The sequence below is a fragment of the Carassius carassius genome, chromosome 12 (assembly GCF_963082965.1).
Source record: "Carassius carassius chromosome 12, fCarCar2.1, whole genome shotgun sequence".
In the NCBI taxonomy this organism is placed as follows: Eukaryota; Metazoa; Chordata; class Actinopteri; order Cypriniformes; family Cyprinidae; genus Carassius; species Carassius carassius.
Genome location: NC_081766.1, coordinates 12,407,416 through 12,420,752, shown reverse-complemented (window position 1 = coordinate 12,420,752; position 13,337 = coordinate 12,407,416). Strand labels below are relative to the sequence as shown.

The 13,337-nt window shown below is 37.9% G+C and overlaps 1 protein-coding gene across 1 annotated transcript in view; it reads right to left on the bottom strand.

Annotated features, from left to right (window-relative positions):
* LOC132154810 (beta-1,4-galactosyltransferase 2-like) overlaps positions 1–13,337 on the bottom strand; it is a 123,526-nt gene that overhangs the window by 40,204 nt on the left and 69,985 nt on the right. The window contains exon 3 of the mRNA XM_059563480.1: positions 8,260–8,495. Within this exon, the coding sequence (XP_059419463.1) occupies positions 8,260–8,495 (236 nt within the window). The remainder of the gene's footprint in view (positions 1–8,259; positions 8,496–13,337) is intronic.

The following is a 13,337-nucleotide window of genomic DNA, read 5'->3' as shown; positions in this document are numbered from 1 at the left end:
GCTGGTTGGTGAATCCCAACAGTACCACAAAACATAACTTCTTGTTTTTATGTATCTCCTAAGATGCTTATAGGGTGAATAAAAACTTTATTTTTACACAGATAAACTAACTTAAACTTAAGTCAGTGTATCAGACCATCATGAGGTGGTCACATGTGAGGACTGAGATAAAAAAAAAGAACTGTCCCACCACTACGCCCTTCCAAACCCACTCTAGGCAGCATTTATCCGGCAGCCCAACATTCTGATGAGTCAGTCCTGGGTAAAACGGCCTCACTTATAATCATTTAACACTCTAGTGAGCATGATACATGAAGTACTCCCAACTGTCATGCTGTAGAAAGTGTGAGAGTGGAAGAGGAAAAGACAAACAGGGAGGGAGGGCGAGACGAAAGAGTCCTTATTGACCTGCCTTAAATGGTTTTTATTTTTTCAGCACCTGTCACATTGTATTGTGTTCACATTATACAGCGTGTTTTCTAGTGGGTGATACTGATAAGGAATGACTTGGCATAGGCAGCGTGTGTGTGCGTAAACCTCTAAGAGAAAACCTGGCTGAACTCAGTGTCTGTCCTTTGAATTAATTACATGAGATCCAGTGAGATTCAAACTATTTCAGTTCAACAGCAAGCAGCAGAGGTCACAGCAATGATGCATCATCCTCATAAGATTCACTGATCTGTAACCTTCGCTGCTTAAAGGAGTCAGCATGGCAGCCTTTCTGTAGTAATGGCAAATCATATGTGGACATACGAATGTTTGAAAGGGGAAATCTATTGCCATAAAGGGCACTTTTAAAATAATGCTCATATTTCACTTCAAATCTAATGAGACTGTATTTCATAAGCTCTGACTCAAAAAGAAAAAAAAGGTTTCTATACACTTTCTAATTAATGTGATAAAAAGAGGATTTTCATTCAATTGCAGTGATTGAGGAATTTTATAAAAACAGATTTTCTTTAAGATTTTATACAATTTTTCCATATAAAAACAAACAAACATCATCATGAGATCATCTAGAGAGGATCTGGCAACCTTAAAAGGATGGTTAGCCCAAAAATAGTCAGTTCCAAACGTGTGACTTTCTTCTGTGAAACACAAAAGAAGTTATGTTAATGATCTGATTTTGTCCATACAATAAAAGTAAGTGGGGTCCAGTGATTTTTAGACAAAATCTTTATTGTTCCACAGAAGGAATAAAAAAAATTATTCAGACTTGGAATTACATAAGTGCATGAGGTTAGCATTACCACCTCCATTACCCCCCCCCCCCCCCATCAAAAAGTCGAAAATAAAAAAGGGATGAACATAGCTATTCTTAAAATGACAAACAGGGCAAAATGTTGCTTTCCACATGCCAAATGAAACAAAAACATCCAGACATTATTTTGCCAGCCAGTTGAATAAAATATGTTAAAGGAAGACTACAGTGGATACAATAATTTAGCAACAAGATGATCAGAATGCCTGAGGAATCTGACATCTGAACATGTCTGGATGTTAATTTACTTTGCAGATTTCATTTTAGGTAAACTAAAATCTCAGTGGATAAAGAAAGAGATAAAGTAAAAAGCCTTTCTTCAACTGAAATACAGAAGAAAATTGCACTCTGTGTATGCTGCAGTTTATGATGCAGTGCGTTATATTAACACAATGGATGATCAATATATACTGACACAGCCTTCAATCAAAAGTGAATTAAAGAAAACTTTTGTACGACACTTAGTGTCAAAATGGCTGACCCACAAACTGGAGAGACACTTTTGTCACATAAAGCATGCAGTGCTTATAAAATTTAAAGTGTCTTGTTATCTTTGTCTTCTAATGGTACTTAAACAGGTATGTACAGCACCATTTACTCCAACATGCAGAAATGCACTCATTTAGCAAACAGCTTGTACTGAAAAGGAGCAAAACATTGGTCTATAGCTCATTTTGTTCAATTACACTGGGCTGAGTGAGGAAATTTTTCTGCTACTGCTTGGGTAATGAAAACGCAGAGTGCCTAATGTCACAATTGAGCGTGTATGTGCAGATGGTGTGTGTTCCTCACTGCTCAGCTCTGACAGCACAAATAACTAGCTACACATATTACATTTTTGATGAGACCCTCTCAACACACTTTGACAGCACTGCTTGAGCAAACAAAACAGATGTGCAAACAGGTTCTTTCCATGATTGTTAGCATAGGTTTTTTAGGGTATCTTTGATGGCCCAACTTTAAGAGATTTGTTTGATATGAGATGCTTCAAATACCACAATGAGCTCAAGAATTACAGAAAACATCAAAAGTGTGTTCTAAGTAATTTCAATATTTTTAAAATAAGTATTAAGTAAAAAATATAAATAACATATGAACACCTCAGTGTCATCATTGTTAACTAAAACTAATACAAAAAAACTATTAATAACATTTTCAATAAAGCTGAAATCATAATAAAATACAAATATTACATGAAAACAATGAACTTAAAAAAAATAGAAATAAAACATGAAACAAATAATAAAACAAACTGAAATGAAAATAATGATAAAAAGAAATATATAAAAAAAGTAAATATGACAATGGCACAAAGTTACTTAAAATTAATGTTTTTTGGGTGTTAGCATCAATATTTTAATCTTACGTTTATCTATAAGGCAGTGTGGTCTAAAATAGTGACACAATTTGCATTTAGAGGATAAAAGCATTCAAAGCTTGCAGTTCATCTCTTCTGCCAAAACGGCTCAACTAATTTTTTGACGTCATCTTCTCATCAAATCTTCTTCTGACCAATCAAATGCTCTCTAGAATCCGAAGCACCTGCCTTCTGCACTATAACAATAGACTAGTGGTGCACAATAAATATCGGCCAATAATTAATGCGCATCTCGTCAGTAAAGCTGGTTCTCTAATCAGCGGTAAATTCCATCAGGTGTGTGATTTCACATTGAGCAGCTGTTACTACACAGAACGTTGTTAACTGACAAGTTGCGCAAATCCACGCTGATAATGATCGTGCACCCCTACTATAGACACTGAAGCGCCGGCTGAGATCAGTCACTTGTTCACAGTGAAGTATTCTACAGTGAATGCCTCGTACTGCACACTGTAGGTGATACGGAACAATTCAGACAGTGTAAATATGCTTTTGATTGGTGCAAATGAGGTCTGGTTTTACGTGAACTATGGCAGCGTGCATCCAGACTTTGGCTCCGGTCCAGAGACACGATGGCACAGAGCATTTTTTTTTAAACTTCTACAACTAGGCCACATCATCATGATTATGACCACTATTTTGCTTTACTAAGAGTTTCATATTGAATCTAGGGGGTAATCTATTAGACTGTGGCTGTCAAATGCAGCTTTCTGGAGCTCAACGTCTCTGGTCCGAGCAGACATAATCAAACCGCTATTGGGTACTTTAAAAAGGGGGCGGGGCTGCTCCATATGTCCCGCCCTCTCTTCCTGTTTCAGTTAAAAATATGTCACCACATAGAATAATGCTGCTTGTTTCAAGACAGGGGACCTTTAAGCAAACTAAAGTAAAAATGAATACTGAAAATATAAAAATAGTTTTTAATACACTGAAGGGATATGAAGGGATAACTACGCAGAGTTTGGTTAAGAATAGAGTTGACATTTTAAGCAAATATTGATTTAAAATGTCAACTGTGATTAATTTAATTAATCGGCATATCCTGCAATTAATTTGATTAAATTTGTAATTGATTGGCAGTGTTTGTCTGTAGTTATCTGTGATTGTAAAGCTGAGACTGAATAAGATCCAATTGCCTTGCAACAACTCCAGCTGTCACACAGATACTAAAGAATGCAGTAAAAAAAAGAAAGCAAAACAAATCGTGGTTGTATGTCTCTGTTCAGTGGTTTTAAATCTTGAAGATAAAAAATCATATGTACAGATGAACATCAATCTGTCACGTATTAAACCTGCATTTAGTGATGTGATGCCTCTAAGAAAAGAACGGTAACCTTAGCCCAGAGTTCAGCCGATGCTCCATCCTTTACAGACTCTTTGACCTGGTTTGTTACTCCACAGATAGATCTCTCAGCACTTGCCACTTGACAGGTCACATCATTTCTCTGCAAACTTTGAAGATGGATGGCTGCAAACTTTTGATCGCTTTCATTAACCCAAACCACGGGCCTAGGTAGACAACAATGTGGCAACTAGGCTAAAGATTTCTCTTGGCCTTTAACATCTCCGCCAACCCTCCAGGGTTACTCCACAGATAGAACAACAGACTGATGAAATAGGGGGAGGCAGAAGAACGGCAAAGCTGCCCAAATCAGAGTTCAATCCTAACCACCTCCCCCAACCCTCACAGGTCGAATTTCTTGGAAGATATCAATGGATAAATCTGTATTATTAAAAAAAGCATCTATATATATATATATATATATATATATATATATATATATATATATCAGTGATGCACGGGTTGATCCAAAATGAGCGGGTGCCTGCGGTCACCCGCGGTTGCGAGTCATCCAAAAATATTTTTAATGATATTCGGGTCGCGGTCGGTTGGTTTGAAATAAACCTTTGTAATTAATATAGTACTAGACACAATTTTGAAATACATAGGCCTACACTTTATTGGCTGAATAACTGGAGCGAAGATGATGCACGAGCTCAGTCTGCAGGTAGAGATGGAGGCAGCAAGAGAAAAGGTGAAGACGCTGTTTTTTGTAAAACATGATTTTGACGACTTCATTAAGTTTTGTTATATATATAACTCTTTTTAAAAGATTTTCGCTTTGTATAAATTGTATCTTAATTTTGATAAATGTTTTATCAATCAATTGCCCGTATTTTATAAATAAGAAGCAAATATATAGCAGTCAATGTAATGAGGCACCGACACGATCACGATAACGATGTTAACTGGAGGGCGCCGAAACTCAGCTTGTGCCTTACAGATTTGAAAGCTTGAAATGTCTACTTTTAAATGAAAATATTAAAACTAATAATAAATAGGCTACTCTCAGTGCTTAATTTGTAAATTGCGAGGTTCCGGAACAAACCGGGGTAACGGATCCGATATGTGATTACAGGAGGAAGACATTCGCGCAATCACATTGCTGGACCAGTTTAAGTTGATTTTAAGAGCGTGCACCAGTTGCATTTAGTCTGTAAGGTCATGAATAACATAAAAATGCCATGCGATATTAAATCAACAATTTCCAGGCCTAAAAACATTTTGAAAAAGTTGTGGAATTGTATTTTTCAAATCTCTGTGTAATAGAGTTATATTTAATCAGGTCCTAAATTTCTGTGGGGGACTATGTGTAGCTATATCGCATGGTTTTAATAATTCTCGCAGCTTTCAAGTTTATAATGAGGGGAATTCCTGCATTTATTTAACATAGCTTAGGTTTGAATAATAAAATAAATCAATAAAAACTATTAGATTAAATCAGTCATTCGAAACCAGCCTTCGAATCCATGAACTCTCGGAGCACGCTTCTCATCAGCGCATCTTGTCTGTACTAAAGTGACCTGCTGCACGCTGCGAAACAAAAGACTCACATTTCGATGGGGACAGCTGACAGAACTGTCATTTGACTTATCAGGTAATTGTTGCATTGTCACAAAATGGTATAATTTGAACACTTTTTAAGTATTTTAAGCCATTTGGTACTCGCTTGCTCCACAGGCTGTATTACAGTATGTGCCCTCACGGTCACATACAAAGCTTGCTCGTATAAAGCTGCTTCGCGAGTAGGCTATAGCCTAATATACGAGTTATTTTTCATAGTTTTTTTTTTAGTTTAAGCATCCAAATACAAACAATATGATATCTGATGGGTTTTGACAAATAAAACACTGAAAAGGCGGAAAAATCAATAATTAAACAACACCGCGTCGTCGGTGTTGGTGTTGTATCAGACACGCGCAATTAACATTAGGCTATATGAAAACAAGCTCAAATGGAGTTAACAAGGTCTTTGGCTGACGAATGAGGAGATCTGTGTTTGGTCCACATCTGAGGCATGCAAGTGCAGCGTATTATATGCTATCATCACCTTTTACAGGTTAGAATAACGTTTATTGTTGCTATGGGCGCTTAATATTATTATTTATTAATTTGCTGTTTAATACACTTGGCCACAATCTCGTGATATAAACGATAAAGCGCTTATGCACATGATATTTAAAACGTAAAAAAGTATATTGGCTAGATGGCAAAAAACTTACTTCTCCAGTCTTCAAAAACACACATACAATAGCCTTTACAGACATAATGTTTGAGTAAAGAAAATGCTGTACTATTCAAACAGTTATTTGTTTACCCTTGCTTTGCGGATAAGCGGAGATCTGTCTCCTCCAGACTGTGCGCGCGCGTCAATCTGAGTGAAGGCGGGGTGAAGTGACGAGGTTTCGCGAGAGGTTGAGGATCCAATGGCGTTTTAATGTTTTACTGACAAGTTCTTTTAAATACTTATCATTGGTTAAATATTTGTAAAACCCTCTGATTTAAAATAATAATAACGAATTATAATAGAGATATTAATTTTGGATAATTATTCATGGCACACATCTGGCTATTCTCTGTTTTCCATAAGGAAACGCCACCCCTGGAGGAGGGGGATCCGCCAAAATGAGGTGCCGGATCGTATTTCGGAGGTGCCGGATCCGGTGTTGTGCCCAATTTCGACCCCGTGCCGAATTATTACCCCCCTAGTATTGGTAGGTTTAGGAGTAGGTGTGGGGGAGGTGTTAGGATTAGGGGTTGAGTTAGGATTAGGCAATCAGGTATTGATTTAAACAAGGGGGGTAATAATTCGGCAGAGGGTCGAAATTGGGCACAACACCGGATCCGGCTTGTTCCGGCACAAATTAAGCCCTGGCTACTCTCTGATTATGTAATCCATATGAAATGTGCATTTCTCTCTGGCGTGGCGACTTCTTCACTCTTCATCTTTGCAGCGGCACAGAAAACACCAGTTTATTACTAAACAATTAAATGTCTCCTTGCATATTTTCGAACCAGCAGGCCATTCTAGGTTGAGCGAGACCCCACGCAATGAGCGAGCGGAGCGTAATATATGGAGAAATGCGCTCTCCGCACACGAGCTCTGATCGGAAAACAAACCCAAGCCTCAATGTCTGCTGAACAGAAACATCAAAATAGACATAGCCAGACTAGACTATTTTAGAACAAATTATGAGCTTATTGACAATATTTTTTTTATAATTCTTGACAAAATTAGAATATATTAAGGTTTTTTTTCTTTTTTTTTCGTAGTTCCTACGTCTATGGCCCAATGACGCTATGATGAGCATTTAATACTTTTTAAAAATGCGGGTCAGGAAGCGGGTCGGGTACAATATTTTCTTTTCCTTTTTTTGCGGTCCGAGTTGCGGGCGGGTTATTTGAAAATGTCGGTCGGGTGCGGGTTATTAATACACTGACCCGCGCATCACTGATATATATATATATATATATATATATATATAAGCAAACAAATATAATATATAACTAAAAACATAAGCTCCAAACAAGAAAAAAACAAAATCTGATAATCAATCTGTTAATGATAACCAGCCATACAGTCAAACAATATATTAATTCATAAGCTGTTTCTGCACAAAAGCAGTTTATTTAAGATGCCAAAGCATCTCCTCCATTGATTTCCATTCAAACACAGCCTCTAGGCTCCCATTACCAGTCATTCTTTTTAAACTAACCTTGACGGCATCCACTATGGTAGAGGTTTTGATATTCAGCTCTGAAGTGTAATGTTTTCATCCATGTGAGGACCACAATGAGCAGACCTACTAGAAGTAGCTGTTTACCACTGAAGCTAAAAAAACAACTCAGAAGAAGAAAGTGAACTTCATGGCTTGGAATGAAGAACGTACGTATCCTTTGTGGTTCATTGATGTGAAAACAGCTTTCACACCCACCAAATGAACCAACTCTGATACCTTGGCTGGAAAAGCCAGATTAAGATGGTTGTTGTGTTTTGGAATATGTTCTAGCTGGTACCTGTCCATGTCGGACCAGCATCAAACCAGCTACCAGGCTAAGATTGTAAAGTTGTTTTTCAAACTTGATGGTTGTCAATAAGCAAATTGCCAGCTTGGACCAACTAATTCCTATCTTAGATTTACTAATAACCATCTTAGACCAGCTAGAAACCAAATATCATGTTATACAAACACAGATTCTCCAACAGGGATCATATGGACTGTTAAAAGCTCTAGTGTGAAAATGTCCTACACAAAAACATACAGCATACACACTAACCTGGTTGATGATATAGATTCCATAATTGATCTTCTGTCTGCGCAGGACTGGGTGCAGGTAGTGAAGCCAATATTTCAGGTGGTTGTCTCTGTGCCTGAACGGGATGATGATGGCCACCTTTTGCTTTGGCCGGCAGTCTGGTGGAGTGTATTTCCCCCCTTCGGTCACATTAGGATTCTCTCTCTGCACCCGCTCGAGGGTTATCTGGGAGCTGAATTCAATGAGGAGACGTCCCACTGCAGAGAAGAAAAGAGGCTCAGTGAGACTTATTAGAAGTTTCAACAGCATTAATTCACAGCAGAGTGAATTTGGGAATGATTATTACAATTATAATACAATCACAACTAGCTGACTGCCCAGCAGCGGGAGCGCAAAATGTTTTCTTTGACTCCCTCTTCCTCTTCATTGATCCACAGATCTTAAGTTGAGACAACCAATCAATAAAGCAGAATAAGGCTTGATTATATGTTCACACAAAGACTTTGCAGGAGTCTTAACAGTAAGATTTCGCTACTACACCTTGCCACAATCTAATCCCTATTTGCTGGTGAACTGACGTAGTTTTGGCCGCAGGGACTTCGACAATACTCATTAGCAAAGGAGTCTATGCTGCTACTGAATATGTATGGAGAGCCATTTTTAGGTAACAGCATTATGTTTTCCCATCTGATCATAAAGATTAATTCTGTCTATAAACATCTAATGCATAGCAAATCAGCTATAGTAATCGAATCAAATATGGCAATGAAGAAAAATATTAGATAAACAAGACTAGATTAGACACAAATGTGATACCTTTCAAGGACGATTGCATTTTACCAAGCGAGTTTTTTCCATGATCCGTAAATGAGCAAAGGCAATGGCTCCTAAACTGGGGTCCATAAAGGATTTCAAGTGGTCTGCGAGTTGATTGGCTATTAACTTGGGACTTGGGGTAAAAAATAAAGCTAAATTAACCAAATAATTAAACTTGGCAAGAATTATTTTTTTAACCCTGACCTGAATCAAATTAAATCAACTCACAGCAATGACATAATAAACTGTGTTAAAATTCATTTGTAATAAATGTTTCTGTTGTGTCACTGAAGTTGTATGATTCTTGTGAAATACAGTGAAGCTTGGTCAGTTTGGTTCATTTACATTCATTATCAAAAAGTAGAAGTCAAAGTGAGGATGTTTTCTTGTGGTGCACAAAAAGTCAGTACCATATTGGTTAAGTGATGAAACTGATTTAATAATAATATAAAAAAAGAAGTCTCAGACAATACTGGATTTGTTGGCCCATATTAGATTTGTATTTGTGCCTTCTGTTTTCATAGATTATCTGTACTGCATCTGTAAAATACTAATAATTTAAGAACAGTTTAATGTAACCTTCGCAAATTTGGCAAAACTTTTTTAAAAAGTTCATTATAATGTTGTGCTACATAGGCTACTCTCCTGAAGCATTTAAATACTTTTTTACAATGTATTTAGAGAAAATAGAACCATATATTGTTTATCAATAATGAAAAAACATGTGACATCATGCTACAACATTTAAGAACCATGGTTCTAAAGTATACTACCATTCAAAAGTTTACTTTTAATTAAATACTTTAATTAATACTTTTATTAAGAAATTAACTTTTTTTCCGACCCCAAACTTTTAAACGGTAGTATATAATAGTATGCATTTCATATACGGGTGCAACAGTTTAATTAACTATAAATAGGCTACGGACAGCAATTATAAAAGATCTAACATCAAGCACCTCTGATGGAGCTTACAGCAATTGAGCTGACCTTGGCAGGAGCAGAAGCAGCTACTCAGGTACCGTCTCATCAATTCAGATGTGAAGAACAGCAGCTTTGTGTAAACATCTCACAGCCTGCTACTCTATTTTGGGTGCCAGAAGACAGGTCCGGTTAAAAATACATTTATAGTTGATTATACACAAGGCCTACTGCTGCACCTGCTCTTGTTTCCCTATCAGCCACATCATTAAACTAAGCAGCAGCAGGTCAGCAGGGTACAGCACGGCTGTTTGCGGATGTAATTGAGACATTGTTCCTGTCCGGAGATAAAGGTAATTGTCCTTAGAAAACCTTCCGTATGCAAGATCAGTGTGTAGCATTTCTAGCATTCAGTCAATCAGATGTTTACCATGACAATTTCATAGTCAGATGTTTATAATGGCATTACCCTTCTGCGGTGTTCTGTTATCTTCATCCTGAGTTCACATGGATTGTTTCCATAAATAAGTTTTAACTGGCTGCTCCTCATGGACACAGAGAAATAGAATGGAAGAAAAAAGCATTGTTGTGTCCACTTTTTATGAGATGCAGCCACCAACCTAATTACAAGTGCCTTCTTTCAATAAAGACAGTGTGTGGCGTCACCGTGAGCTGTTCCCCTCTATCTTTCCAAAGGTCCCTTTGAAGTGATCTCTACAAAGGCTCATTGGAATAAGCTACTTTTAATAAGCAGTGTTATGAGTAAGGCAAGCAGTCAAGTGGCATGCATGGAAGGGATGAAATGGACTATGGAGAAAATGGTCTAGAGCAGTGGTCCCCAACCCCCGGGCCGCGGACCGGCACCGGTCCGTGCGTCATTTGGTACCGGGCCGCACAAGAAGGAATAAATAATTTACATTAAAGCTGCAGTTGGTAACTTTTGGCGCTCGCGTCTGGAGGAAGAACATTGTAGCCGGAGCTACTTCTCTCTGTTTACATCTATGGCGAGTCACACAGGTACTGTGATACTCTGCAACATTGCTGACCCCAACCAGACTAAAATAGTCTGAATATAAACACTTATTATAGGTGTACCGTAGTGATTCAGGATAAGACAAAAACACGGTTTGGAAAATGGATTCATGATGTACTCGCTCATTATATATATTTTTTACATTTTCAACACAAAACAACACTGTGGCACAGCCCTGCGCTGACTGGACCAGAAGAGCCGTGAGTGGTGGATTTTTGCAAAACAAATAACAGAGGTGGAGGCAGAAGTGTGCTGAGCCATAACTATCTTTTATTTTGGAAAAAGGCTGGCTGCTCCGTGTTATTTTCATGGATTTTATATTCGTTTTTGTGGTGTATCTTATTTTTTAGGCATGTTTAAATGTCACCATAGTGACCATAATCAGTGAAAAAAAGTGGTTTAGGGGGCAGAGAGGATGTTATTCAAGTTATGATGATGTTACGAGGACGCTGCTAATAAAGTTTTATACGAATACACAGTGGATTCATGTTTTTTATTATTATATTTACAATATACCACAGTTTTTATGCCAGTCGTATCATTTTATTTTGTATTAATCCGTCACACCTTAAAGCCCGGTCCGTGAAAATTTTGTCTGACATTAAACCGGTTCTTGGTGCTAAAAAGGTTGGGGACCACTGGTCTAGAGTAGCGGTTCCCAAACTGGGATGTGCAGACTGACCACCAGGGGTGCGCGAGGGAATTATTTTGATTATCTGTGTGCAAACATGCAGGCTCACCTCACTATAAAGTGTAGTTAGTAATATTCTTTCTTCTTTATAACTGAAATGTTGATGTTTTTTAATATACAATCAGGGCTTGACATTAACACTTGCCAATATATATATACACTCACCTAAAGGATTATTACACCATACTAATACTGTGTTTGACCCTCTTTCACCTTCAGAACTGCCTTAATTCTATGTGGCATTGATTTAACAAGGTGCTGAAAGCATTCTTTAGAAATGTTGGCCCATATTGATAGGATAGCATCTTGCAGTTGATGGAGATTTGTGGTATGCACATCCAGGGCAAGAAGCTCCCATTCCACCACATCCCAAAGATGCTCTATTGGGTTGAGATCAGGTGACTGTGAGGGCCATTTTAGTACAGTGAACTCATTGTCATGCTCAAGAAACCAATTTGAAATAATTTGAGCTATGTGACATGGTGCATTATCCTGCTGGAAGTATCCATCAGAGGATGGGTACATGGTGGTCATAAAGGAATGGACATGGTCAGAAACAATGCTCAGGTAAGCCGTGGCATTTAAACGATGCCCAATTGGCACTAAGGGGCCTAAAGTGTGCCAAGAAAACATCCTCCACACCATTACACCACTACCACCAGCCTGCACAGTGGTAACAAGGCATGATGGATCCATGTTCTCATTCTGTTTACACCAAATTCTGACTCTACCATCTGAATGTCTCAACAGAAATCGAGACTCATCAGACCAGGCAACATTTTTCCAGTCTTCAACTGTCCAATTTTGGTGAGCTCGTGCAAATTGTAGCCTTTTTTTCCAATTTGTAGTCTTGTGGTACCCGGTGGGGTCTTCTGCTGTTGTAGCCCATCCGCCTCAAGGTTGTTCGTGTTGTGGCTTCACAAATGCTTTGTTGCATACAGTACGTCGGTTGTAATGAGTGGTTATTTCAGTCAAAGTTGCTCTTCTATCAGCTTGAATCAGTCGGCCCATTCTCCTGACCTCTAGCATCAACAAGGCATTTTCGCCCACAGGACTGCCGCATACTGGATGTTTTTCTTTGTAAACCCTAGAAATGGTTGTGCGTGAAAATCCCAGTATCTGAGCAGATTGTGAAATACTCAGACTGGCCCGTCTGGCACCAACAACCATCCCACGCTCAAAATTTCTTAAATCACCTTTCTTTCCCATGCTGACATTCAGTTTGGAGTTCAGGAGATTGTCTTGACCAGGACCATACCCCTAAATGCATTGAAGCAACTGCCATGTGACTGGTTGGATTGGTTGGAATAGATAATTTCATTAATGAGAAATTGAACAGGTGTTCCTAATAATCCTTTAGGTGAGTGTAGTGTTGTCACGGTACCAAAATTTCAGTATTCGGTACCGATACCAGTGAAAATCCACGGTTCTCGGTACCAATTTCGGTACCAAAGCAAAACACAAAAATATGCTAATTAAAAAAATTACTTTTTAGCACTAAAAATAAAACCAATGCCATTCTTTATGCTTATTTACAATTGTGTTTAAAGTTTTTCTACAAGTTATATAATTATGAAAAACAATAAACAAGTTTCACCCAAATTTAATTTTTCTTTTAATTTATGAAATTTAAACACA